This window comes from Medicago truncatula, chromosome 3, assembly GCF_003473485.1.
Source record: "Medicago truncatula cultivar Jemalong A17 chromosome 3, MtrunA17r5.0-ANR, whole genome shotgun sequence".
Taxonomy (NCBI): domain Eukaryota; kingdom Viridiplantae; phylum Streptophyta; class Magnoliopsida; order Fabales; family Fabaceae; genus Medicago; species Medicago truncatula.
In genome coordinates, this window is record NC_053044.1 from 6,413,117 (window position 1) to 6,426,906 (window position 13,790).

General features: G+C 29.5%; 1 protein-coding gene across 1 annotated transcript; it reads left to right on the plus strand.

The window, feature by feature from the left end:
* Nucleotides 1-6,193: 6,193 nt before the first annotated feature.
* LOC11422317 (protein trichome birefringence-like 38) lies at nucleotides 6,194-11,878 on the plus strand. The gene is made up of 5 exons (XM_003598750.4): nucleotides 6,194-6,527; nucleotides 9,425-9,596; nucleotides 9,685-9,860; nucleotides 11,194-11,352; nucleotides 11,506-11,878. Exons 1-5 carry the CDS (start codon nucleotides 6,229-6,231, stop codon nucleotides 11,795-11,797), a joined length of 1,098 nt encoding a protein of 365 aa, XP_003598798.1. The 5' UTR covers nucleotides 6,194-6,228; the 3' UTR covers nucleotides 11,798-11,878.
* The last annotated feature ends 1,912 nt before the right edge of the window (nucleotides 11,879-13,790 follow it).

A 13,790-nucleotide genomic window follows, 5' to 3' on the forward strand; every position in this document is an offset into this window, starting at 1 on the left:
GCTCATAGTGTTTGTTTGCTACTAAAAGACATGGAAAACTAAAATGTCAATACAAAATTATAATTATTTATTGCAATAATTGTACATGTCTTAATTAAATGTTTGTTTTTGTGTGTTGTATTCAAATTAAATTAGAATGTTTATCTACGACTCTATGAACCAAACCCAATTTTCCTTGTGATAAAGAAATACTTGTGATGTAAAATTTACATATACCAGTGTTAAAGAACTATAGTAAAGACGAAAGAGATGAGTATCCCTAATCAAATACAAAATTTAGGTATTGTCATTATATATGATGATAAATTTGGCAAGTGCACCAAATATTTCCAAGTAATAAAATTGTAAGTTATTGTCTCCACACGGATTATTATTTTCAACTCAGTAATTAGTTAAACTTATAATAAGAGAAATAAATTGGTTTTTTTTTTTAAAAAGATTGGTTTTTTTGCGAATAAAAAATAATGGTTTGAAACATATTGATGAAGACGATTAATTAGATTACTTGAATACCTCTTATACGTCCTTATTGGATATCTTATGTTCCTAGATCAAATACTATTTAATGTTTATACTCACGAGACCTAACAAAGTAAGACATGTTCCAGCTACGGTTCCATAGACCCCTACATGCAATATTCATGCTCTAAGTCTAGTAGGGACTTATATTCTCACGAGTGTTTCAGAACTTTAAGCATAGTCATACAAAGAGTGAACTTAACATGATTGAGTGTTTGTTGTTATGTTGAGTGTGCTCATATTAAGATTTATTTGAGTTATTAGATCACGTTCCAATTTAGTTCTCGAAGCTTTCATTGCTATTTTATGAGACAAATCCTGAGACATATGTTGTAAACTAGCTCCATTGTGTTAGTTTCTTTGTACTATTTTTTAATACTTGTATTAAAATGTGATCTATCTTATGATTGAGTAATATTATGGAGATGGAAATCTCCTAAGACATAGTGCTTTCACTAAATAAGTTTAGTTTTACAAATTGTGTAATTAACTTGCTTTTGTTGTGGGGTATCACATTTTATAATCACAAAAAGTGTGTGTGTGTGTCTATATATATATATGAACTTTTACTACATGACTATGTGAAAGCAACAAATAGTCGGTTGCTAGACCAAGATAAACATGATTTCAATTGTTTGATAGCATCAAAATCGTAAATTCTCTAATTGTCACATACTAGAACACTCCCTCTCCACAAGAGTTCGTGAATAAGACAAGTGTGTTCCAACGATGTTTTCGTTGATCACCTTCCGAAAATAGATATATTGTCGTGTGACTATTGATGACAGTTCATCTTACGTTCCGTTCCGATGAACTCATCACTTAGACAGAAGGGATTCAAAGAATTCTAACCGCCGCTAACATTCTGCAATGAAAAATGTAATTTTGCTATGTTGCAAACAGATTAAACAAGTAACTTTAGTGATATATGGCTTTGTTTGATACCAATACTATATAATGTAGATATATACTATAAAGTTCTTAAAATTAGCTAAGCATTGCAATGACTTTTGTTTCCAAACAATTTTTTTTCAAAAATGAACCTATGACTTTCGGTGTAAAGATGTAACCTTGGGTAAAACAGGTTCCTTGTATCGATGAATTTACAAAGTTTTGGTTTTTAGTGATCTAATTTTATTTTATGATTTTTAGATTACGATCATGGTTGTATGAACCTTGATGATTCTGTGTGGGATCTCATGAAGTGTTTGATGATGCATCAGATTTGGATATGGAGTGGCAAAGGAGGCATGATCAATTCTATAGAGTAATTTATAATAGTTTTCCTAAGAAAGAAGCTTAAAAATAAATTAGATTTGGTTCTCGTAAAATAATTTATAATAGTTTTTCAAATATTTTAAAAGTAGAATCTGATGTGGAATTTTTTTTTACACATGGCCAATAAAAAATGCCAAATCAACGCCACATAAGCAAATTTGCTGAGTTGGATGGGGGATGGATGTTTTTTGGAAAAAAAAAGTTTTACGAGGATGCAAATCAAACCGAAAATTTTACAGGGGCAAAAACCTAAATTGGCCTATATTACAGGGGTGAAAAGCACTATTAACCCTAAAATCAATAAATATCTACATGATGTATATATTTGAACTTATGTGTAAAAGTACTTTACAGTGTTGATGTATAATAATTAAAGTCAATATTTTGTAAAGTAAGGGTTCAAACATCGGACACTACAAAAAAAATCACCGTTCATCAAACAATGTACATGATAAAAAATTATGTAGTAACTTCCTTCCAAAACAAAAATTGTGTTGCAACTCAAATGTTTATCTTGTGTTGATTTCCTTATTCTATACCGTGTCCTAAATCAAATACTTAATTTTCATACTTTTCTCTTTTTAACAAGCCAAAATAAAATTTATTTACCATATAAAAGGTTCTTCCCATCATAAGAAGTGTTTGAGAACTTTAAGCATAGTCATACAAAGAGTATAAAAATAAAACTACCTAAATACAATTCAATCATTAAAAAGACCAATTTCATAACAATAAAAATTATTACCTCAAAACCACGTATACTTCTCCCACAAAGAGGAAGATCTTGTTCTCATACTTTCTTGTTCTTGTTCTTTTGTTGTTTCCTTCTAAACATGCATGAGAAAACATATGAGATGCCATATAATTATATTCTAACAAATTTAATCCGTATAAAATATATGAAAAAACATATGAGATGTCATATCAACCCAATTCGATAGCTTTCTATATAAAATATAGAATAAGAATACAAAATTACAAATGGGAACAAACATTGTCACGATGAAACAGAGAAGATTTTTTTTTTTTTTTTTTGATAAAAGACTTTGTTGTAATTTGAGCGAGGTGTTATTCATGTGTTGCATGTGATAGGAAATTAAAAATTAAAGGATACTATAAATCCACATCACTAATTTAGTGAATAAAAACTTTTTTTTTTCCTATCAAGATACCCTTGTACATAAATTTTCGAGGTACAAAACAAAATTTCGTATAGCATCAATTGATCGATACCTAATGACAACTAATAAGAATATGAAAATATAAAAATTTGTTAAATATATTTTTATATTAAAAGTCACAATTAAATTCCTTCAAAAAGTGAAAATTAAATTAATTAATACTATATATCCTTTTCCTTGACCAAAAACTAAAATAAAATAGTATACCCTTTTCTTACTAGTTTTCTATTTATTTTATGAACTTACCCTTCTTCCCTTCACACTAAATAGGAAAATGTATAGTTGATAGAAAAACATATTTTTTTTAGTAAAAAAAAACATTTTTTTATTGTTTGCGACATTTTTTTTATGACTAAGTTATTGGTACGAAATTTTTATAACAGTTTTTTTCTGACAATTTTTTAGGAGTAAATTTGGTTCCCCCCACGTAAGTGAGATTAAACCTCTAATAACTTTTTTAAGAGAACATACCACAATTGGTAATAATAATTGCAACATTAACACCATCCAATTATTGTTATAAAAAAAATCAAAATTATAGATTCATTCATTAAATGATGTATATGATGTATAAAAAAGACTATATACATTATTAATTTAATGAACCTCAAATATTGATTTTTACTTATAATAATGACCGATATAAATATCATTAATTGCTCATCTCTTTGATAGAGCGTGCATCGAATATGGTTTTCTCCCGTTAAAGGAGCTTGTTTTTTTATTTTTTGTTACAAAAAAGGAACTTGTTAGCAACCAGTCTATTTTTTATTATTTTTTTATTTTGTGAAAATTATTCCATTAAATAAATAAATAAATTCCCTTCAAAAAAAAAAATTAAATAAATAAATAAATTATTTTTAACTTTTATTTTTGACAGAACTGTTTTTACTATTTATTCATTTTTCTATTTGGCCAAGACAATTTTGATAATTGTTTTATGTTGGGTCGGTAGCGTCATTATTTTTTTACACCTTTTATTTCTTGACATTTTTATCTTTTCAATCATAACACTTATTGTGCTTTGATTATCCTTTTTGTTTTTTTTTTAAGGAACTCTTCTAATAAATTTTGTTGTATTATTAGTTCTATTTAAATTTATTAACTTCTGATATCATTTTTTGAGATAGGAATTATATATGACTATGTTTGATAACACAAAAAAGATAGCTTATAACTTGTTGGACTATCTTATAAGCTTGTTTGATGAAAACGTGATGTGTTTGGTAACAAACTTTTCTCACGAGCTTATAGTTTTTTTTAAGAAATTATTTCAAATAGCTTTTTAGCTTATAGCTGATAGCTTTTCACATTTTCTTTCATTTATACCCTTTAATATTATTTTTTATTGAAAAAACTACCCACGATAAAGAAAAAACTTCCCACATTATGTTAATGTTTTTTACGGTTGCCTTATAAATTGCTTTCTATTTGAATTTTTATTTATTGTTCGGTTGGAAATTAGGTTATTTTATTTTTTATTTTTTATACGGTCTCATGTTGCCATCTATTTGAATCTTTTATTTATTTTTTTAGATGGTTCAAAATGTCGTTCTTAGAATCTTATATTTTGGGCAACCAGCCCCTTACACTATCCATATATACCACTCATGTTGTAGTTTTTTTTTTTATATATTTTCTTTGTTCACTTTTTTTTTACGTTGCTTTTAATTCAAATAATAATATATATAATATATAATTTTAAACAAAATCTACAATAAATAGTGAAGTTATTTTAGGTAAATACAAAATATTAATTGAATTCATAAAACACATTTATCATTTTAGAGATGAAATTAATTTGAAATGAATTTAAATACTTAAAAAAGAATTGAAAAAGTAAAAAAATTATGTATAAAATTTATTAAAAAAATAAATAAACAAACATGTCATTTTATATTAATCAGTCACTTCAACAATTAATTTTACCAAACACATTATTTTTAATAAACGAGTTTTTCAGCTATAAGCTATCTGCTATCAGTCATCATTCATCAGCTAGCTTATAACTTATTTTTACCAAACATAACCTATATATATATATATATATATATATATATATTTTTTTTTTTATTTTTAAAAAGAGAGATAAATATAAACTTTTTTTAAGACAAGATTAAAAAGACATAAAAAAGAGTGGCTCACAACTAAGTAGGTATCCTACTCTAATATTTTGTCAAATGCTCATAAATATTTTTAAAAGGGTTTTGCTAGAAGACACATTTTATGAAGGTGTCTTTTAGCAAGTTATCTTATAGACATTTGCTAAAAGACACCAACTAATTTTTATGAAGGTGTCTTTTAGCAAGTTATAACTAAAAAAGTGGATAATCACACCTTGAGGTGTAAGTTGCTAAAAAACACCTTCATGGATGACTTCTATCAAAACCTCATTTTATAAAGAATTAATTTTTTTAAATAATGTAATATGGGGCGTTACGATATGGAAAATATAACCTTATTTTTTTTAAATAGAATAATCAATCTTTAACTATTCTTTTTCATATAATATATTTGACCTCTTAAAAAATTTGATGAAAAAAATAAATAGCAATTAAGCTCATTGTTAAGATCAAAGCGCACTTAGATGAGATAACACAATTCTCTACCAACTTAATTAAGCTTTTAAGTTTGAATTCAGTTTTGAGTATACGTTAGCGTTGAAACTCTTAAAGAGAGTTTGAGTCCTACAAAGTTGAAGGTATTAGTCTCCTCAATTAGGATTGGAGGATAACCCATTTTAAAAAAAAAAAACCATTGATAGTATTGGTAGTTGTAGTATAATAAAGGGCATATAAAGATTGCACACGTTGAAGAAAGAAACTAATTAAAAAAAAAAAAAGACAAATTGACACTCATGTGCAATGCTTCATACATTATTATAAAGAGAAATGATATATGTACATTCACATTCTGACAACTTTTTGACAACTTTCTCTCTCATACTCACATTATCCTCTTATTCTCTCTCTTCCTTTTTCTCTCTCCATTGTTTTTAACCAATGAAAAGAGAGAAAAAAGAAGTTGTAACCAAAAGTTGTATGAAATGGTTGTTCAAATATCACTACTCTATTATAGAACAGTTGTTAAATAGAGTAATTGCATTGATTAAACATTTTCATAATTAACAAAATACCCGTTTGCCATTTATATTAATTTTTTAATTTTGAGTCAAATCAAAATTGAATTTATACCAATTATGGCCATCTATGACAAAATATATACCTCTCCAACCACAAGCCAATAACACATGTCAAAACCTCAAAGAGATAGAGAGAGTAAAATGGGTTTTGAAATGAGGGTATATGGTTGGATTGCAATTGCCATTTCTATTGCAATTTGTCTCTGTCCATGCCTCTCTTTAGAAGAAACTAATGGAGAAAGGTGCAATTTATATGAAGGGACTTGGGTGTATGATGAATCCTACCCTCTTTACGATTCTTCAACATGTCCTCATATTCGTTTGGAGTATGATTGTTTGAAATATGGTCGTGTTGATAAAGAATACCTCAAATATAGATGGAAACCAAGCACTTGTGACTTACCAAGGTACACATTCATTAAACTTTATATGTTCTTTTTTACCCCTTGATTTTCCATGTGTGTGTTATTGAAATGATAATGTAATTGATTGTGATTTTCTGCATATCAATGGATGTTTATGTGTTTTTTGTTTTGGTTTTTTTTTTTTTTTATTAAATGGATGAGTATATTTGTTGTCAACATAACATGTGATTATATGCTTGTAGCCTTGTCAGAATGAGTGTCGTGTTTCATACGACTTTTGCATATTTTATGCTTAGAAATAGTACAGTTAGGAGAAGATCCCAATCATTTGCACACAAAAGTTGTTTCAAAAAGAGGCTGTGTAACCCATTTGGCTGGTCTTGTAGTTGGCTTGAGATCTTGGAGTTTCCTTTTTTAAAAGTCTCATGTTTAATTCTCTCCGATATCAATTTCTATGGACTAAGTCCACACAGAGCAAGACAGAGTTTGCTCTGGTTTTAAACAGGCTCCCCGCAAATGGACGGTGGGATTGGTCCCCTCAAATTAGTCGTCCTTGTATCGGATACTGAGTTTAAAAAATAATAGAGGCTGTGTATTTCAATTTTTTAATGTAGTTTTAATATATAAAACGACTAACTCGATATTTTTGTCTTAAGAAATGTATTTGGTCTAAAAAAATATATTTGTGCATATAATTAATATTAATTATATTTTTAATTAATAAAAATAAATACTATTAAAATCAGAAAACTCTTTTTTGTTTTATCATAACTTTTCTTAATATGTTTAAAATAGTCAACGATAATTCTTAGTTTTTTTTTTTTTTTTTGAAACAACAATAATTCTTAGTATTGTGAGTGTGAGAGAATATTTAATATTTTCACTCATGTACTTTTTGAGGGTCAATTCTACTCAGGCCTACCATGCCTAATTAATTTAAGATTTTTTTTTTATCATATTTATTACTTTTAGATATTACAAAAGATAATTTTTAATCCTACCAAAAAAATGTCGATTTCTGTTTGTTTATTGTTAGAGAACTTATTTGTTTACATTCCATGTATTCAAAGTTGTTTTTCTAAGTCTTTTTTTTTTTTAAAGTTTATTTACTAAAATAATTTGAATCAAAACGGGGCTTCTTTTTTGCACTAACAGAAATATATATTATTATTTATTTATGAGAAGGCACTATGCCATAAAAATAAAAAATAAAATAAAAAAATAAAAACATGTATTTGGAACCATACTTTGAAACTGCCAATGAGAGTGATAAAAGTTACCTTCATTTTGACTCGGGCTAGGAACAAGTAATAATAATTTGTGGATCTAACATTCTAAAAATAGATCTCACATTAAATAATGAAATTCATACAGATTTTACTATGCTACAAAGTTCAAAATCTGAGCATGAGTTAGAAATCGAATTATTTTAGTTAGGGGTCAAAATCGCAACTTCTTAAAATATAGTGGGCCAAAACTGCTATTAAATCTATTCCAAAACTATTTTTTTTCTTGAAGTAGGTTAGTAGGTATAATTCACCTTTTTCAAGATGACTAATTGATATGTTTAGGGTTCGAACCCCACCACTGCATATAACAATGCATATTTTTGTCAACTGAGTTATGCTCACGGAGACATTTTTGCAAACTTTATCTATGCTCAAATGCAAATAAAAAAGGGTTTTTTTAGGCATCCAAATTAAGTTTAGAGATGAGAAAAGTTCCTTCTATACATTAAGCAACGTAAATAGCCTTGTTTCCAATCTTTATTGGCTGAATTTAATTAGTTTTCTACATCACATAAATATTAATATTTGTATAAAAAAAATTATACTAACAATAAAGACAACAAAGTCTTCGAAAAGTGAACATATGATATAAGATCCAATCATTTCTAGTAGGACATGCCACAAGTAGTTGCCACGATACCATTCTTATTCTAATAATCCAAAACCTATCTGTGTTTGCACAGTCCACATGTGATAGCAAGTTTGTTTTTGGGGTTGGATTGGTGGATATAGTATGTACAACATGTGAATTCTTTTAATAAAAAGAAAATGGCATCATTCTTGGTCAAGGAAAATGAGTTTTTAAGAAAGGAAATGGCATCATTCATGTGAGTACTTTACAATATTAATCCGTGAGTTGTATGAATTGGTTTCATATCCTTCACATTATGATTTGACATTCATTTTTAAACATTAATTAATTAAATTATTAGGTGTGACCAACGGTCTTAATTTCTTCATACAATAATCACTTCCCAAAAATGCAATATGATCTGTTGGGTGAGGAACTAATGAAGGCAACAATGGCCGAAAGTCTTTTGATACGATGGCGATGAGTCTTCATATCAGGACGAAAGGTGCATGCACGCATGTTAGCACTCCAACGTTTAAGTCAGTATTCAAAATGAGATGAAATGTGTGAGAAAAGTGAATCGTATCTTGGGGGTGAAGCTAAGTCACCCTTATAACAGTCTCTATGAGATGTGGTGCCTGATGAGGAGGCCGTTGGAGGACACGTGTGCGGTGCCTGATGTCTGAGGGCGTACTCCAGTGGGGTAAGGTATGGTGTATCCCTTCAGACGATGCGTCTTAGTCTGGTGGATGTTTGGTTCACGTGTCAATGTTGATTTGGCTTTCTAGCCAGAAGAGAGTAGAGAGAGAGAGAAAAAAAATAGCTTTACCATATTAGGGAAAAGACTGTATTATGTTTTTTTTTTTTTTTTTGACAAGACTGTATTATGTTGTTGTTGCGTGTATTTTTCTATTTGCTATAATTTTGAAAGTTTTAATATGTGTGAGTTTGATTGGTTATTTTACTGAAAATTGTCTCAAGGGTATATTGAAAAAGTTGTACACACCAAATTTGAAATTGTTTTTGTCTTTTTGGTGTTCTCTTTTAGTAATAAAATAAAAATATAATGGTCTTTGCAGATTTGATGGACAAAGTTTCTTAACAAAATTGAAGGGAAAACAAATCATGTTTATTGGAGATTCAGTGAGTCTAAACCAATGGCAGTCACTTATATGCTTGCTTCATTCTGCTGTACCTAAAGCTAATATAATACAACAGGGTGGTGATCCCATTACCAATTACACCTTCAAGGTGAGTGAGATATTTGATCACAAACCATCTTTCAAAATTGTTACAAAAAAATTGTATTTTTTTGTTACAATTTCAATTACTTTTGCAGGATTATGGAGTTTCAGTTATTGTCTACCATAGTACATATTTGGTTGACATTGAAGGGGAAAAGATTGGTAGAGTATTGAAACTTGATTCCATTAAAAGTGGAAACTTATGGAAACAAATGGATGTATTGGTTTTCAACACTTGGCTTTGGTGGTACCGCAGTGGACCCAGGCAACCGTATGAATTCTTAAAACCCATTTATTTATTTATTTTTGTTAAATTAAACAAAACTCGTGTTTTTTTTTTCTGATTCAAATTTTGATCCATGTATATAACAATGCATTGTCTATCCTAAACGTGGAAATAGGTCAGGCCATCGAGACCTATGGTCCGGTCTAGTTAAAGCACGACTCTGCCTAACTTGTCTATTAAATATATAGGTTAAGCTCAAGCTTTTTAAAAAGTTCATTAATTTAAATAGGTTAGACTAAGGCTTATAGAAAAGTCTACTAAGCCTATCAGGCCGACCTCTATGAAATGGATGTGCTAGGTCTACACATGTATATTCTAATAAAGTGGTGGAAAAATGGATGTACATGCTTCAGAAAATTTTATTGACCTATTTGCCTATTAATAAATATATGATTGTTAGCCTTTTTATAAATAGGTCAAATGTTATATTTAAAATTAATACAAATTAGGTTTTTAGACAAGTTAATAGGTCATCCTGAACTTTTAAAAATGTCAGATCAAACTTAGAATAAAGCCTTTAACAGGCTAGTAAGAAAAACTTAGGAGGTTATTAGATTAAGATTTTAAAGGACAATTTTTGTTTAAAAAAGTCTTTAGGATTTTAAAAGACTTTGCAGGATTTTGATGACTTTGATGATTTTAAAAGACTATTAAGGATTTAAATGGATTTAATTCATAAGATTTGAAATGATTTTATGAATTTCAAGAGATTTCAACAGACAGAAGGGGGGAGAGAATGAGAGATAGTAAAATCTTAAAAGAAAAAACAATCCTAAGAAATCTCATGTTTTCATGAAAGACTTTTTCATGCTAAAATTTCACTAGAAAATCCCACAAAATCCATCAAAATCTGATTAAGAGTCTTGATTGAATACCACAAAACTTTTTTTAAATGACAATGAGTCTTGATTGAATAACACAAAACTTTTTTTAAATGACAATGGATCTTGATTGAATAACACAAGACTTTTTTCAATTGGAAAGAGTCTTGATTGAATACCACAAAACTTTTTCATGATAATTTTTTTTTTATATCCCTTAAAATCATGATACAATACACCCCCCCTTAGATTTTAGTTTATCCAAGTAGGCTTGACCTATTTAAGCAAAGTCCGACTCGATCTGGGCTACTCTCACCCCTAATTTCTACCAACTAAGTTACGCTTAGAAGCTCAAAACTCATTTACGTGATCAAAATTTTAATAAATTTTAGAGATTATTTTAAAATTTCGTTAATCACATGGAGCAAATTTGTGATTTACTACAAAGGGTAATTCTCAACAAGAGCTAACGAGTAATGTTTAACTTTTTATTGCAGTTGGGATTATATTCAAATTGGTGACAAAATAGTGAAAGACATGGATCGTATGGAAGCTTTTCGAACTGGTTTGACAACTTGGGCTAACTGGGTTAATAAAGAGGTTGATACAAGCAAAACCAAAGTTCTTTTTCAAGGAATTTCTCCTATGCACTACAAGTGAGTTTAACAAATTCATCATACTTATTAATTTTCTTATTGAAACTAAGATTGTGCTTTTGTTATTCTATATCAAATTGTACAAATTAGCATGACACATTTATTTATGGTCCTAATGTCTTTAATTATTTTTATTTGTGCATATAAAAATAGTGGGACACAATGGAATGAGCCAGGAGTGACAAACTGTGCAAAAGAGACAACACCAATAGATGGAACATCATCCTCACAAGGATTGCCACCAGCATCATATGTATTGCAAAGTGTGTTGCAAAAAGTAACCAAACCAATTGAGTTTCTGAACATTACAGCTCTCTCAGAATTGAGAAAAGATGGACATCCTAGTTCTCATAATGGCTTCCATGGCATGGATTGTACACATTGGTGTGTAGCTGGGGTACCAGATACTTGGAATGAGCTTTTGTATGCATCAATCAGTGAATAATTAGAATTATGTGATTAGCAATATTGGTTTATGTGGATGTTACATTTTGATTAAACTATGAGAAAAATTTATTACAAATAATCGCATATACAAATTAGTTTTATCAAAACTGTACTTGCAGTGAGTACAATATATGAAACTAAGGTTTAGTTTAATTAGGTCATGCCTTGAGAATGATCTCTAAAGGGGTATTTATGGCCTTTTTTTGTGAGCTTGTTTTTCCGTGACTTAACCCCCAAGTAACTCGGGCCCTAAGGCATCTTTAGAGCGTCTAGATGCTTCTAGAAGCCTTCTGAGGCGGCGCCCTTCGAAGGACACGCCCAGAGCCTTTTGATTGTGCCCTTAATTATATATTGATGATCCACAGGCCCCCAAACACGAGTCTTGGAACAAGGCGAAGTGATAAATATTCTTGATGAAATTAATAGCAAAATAAAATTCTAATATGATTAAGTCTAACAACAAAAAATTTGAAATCATGATCAGTATTCTTGATCATTAGTGCCTTGCTTCAACAGTTACTAATGATTAGAACTGGATTTGGCATCAAAGATACAACCATTTGAATTTCAAAAGCTTGAACCTGATGCATAAAAAGAAAATGGTGTATGGTCTTCCTCAAATTAAGGTACTAAAGCAACTATGCGAATAGTGTTGTGTAGCTAAGTAAAGCAAGAACGTCATTCAACAATTACTTGCCAATGAAGTCAAAGCAATATCTACTGCTCTGCACATAATCAATATGTATCCAACTAGAATCTGATGCATAAGACACCATATGAAGCATCGATGAACTTGAAACCTAGCGTTGCTCACTTTAGAATATTTTGTTCAATTTGCTTGAGACATGTCCCTGAGCAGTTAAGAAGAAAATTGGATGATAGAATCCAAGCTATGATTCTCATAGGTTATCACTCTACAAGTGCATAGTAGTTATACTCACCAAATGTGAATAAGGTGGTTATAAGAAGAGATGTACAATTTGACGAGAATAGAAGTTGAGAACACAGATTATGTAAGAACTATATTTGAAGAAGAAGATCAACCTAGTGAGGTTGAAGATGATCAAAATGTAAGAAGATCAACAAGAACTAGATAAGGAATGTAAGCAGTAATGAGGAATGTAATATGATAAAAGAAGTTATGATGGCTAAATCAAGCAATGAAGGACTCAAACTGGCTAATAGCTATGAAAAAGGAGCATAAAGCAATAGAGAAGAATAAAACCTGGAAACTTGTAAGCATGTCAGATAAGAAAGCAAAGTGTATTTATAAGCTAAAATTGAGACCAAATGGTGAAATTTCTAATATAAGGAAAAACTGGTAGCAAGAGGTTTCCTTCAAAATCTAGGTATTGATTTAAATGAGGATTATGCACAAGTTGCAACAAGGCTTAAAACAATTAGAATAGTGGTTGCCATAACAAGATATAAAGGTTGGAAAATGCATCAACTTGATGTAAAGTCTGCATTTTTTAATGGTCCATTAGATTAAGTATATGTGCAGTAGAAGGCTAGATATCAGTCACAGTGTTGGCTTAGTATGTAAGTTCATGGACCAGCCTAAAACATGTCATATAATACCTGCAATCTAAGATACATCAAAGACATAATTGATTATGCAATTCTAAACCAAAGAAACATTGATAAGAAAGTAGTAGCATATGGCTACTCTGACTCAGATTGGTGAGACTCCAATCTCATGGAGTTCAAAGAAGAAGGAAATAATGGCTTTGTCATCTTGTGAAGTTGACTATGTGGAAGCTTATTACTCAATATGTCAAGCATTATGTATACAGATACTACTTGAAGAGCTAGATGTCTTTGAAGCTGAGAAAAGAAGCATTATATCCATAAAAAAACACATCAGTACTCAAGAGTTAAGTTATTTTAGTCAACATTAATTGGGAAATAACAGGGCATGTATCGATGCAGGATAATTATCGAATACTCTCCTGATAAATATCGGGAAGTATCGGATAATTATTTTTTTA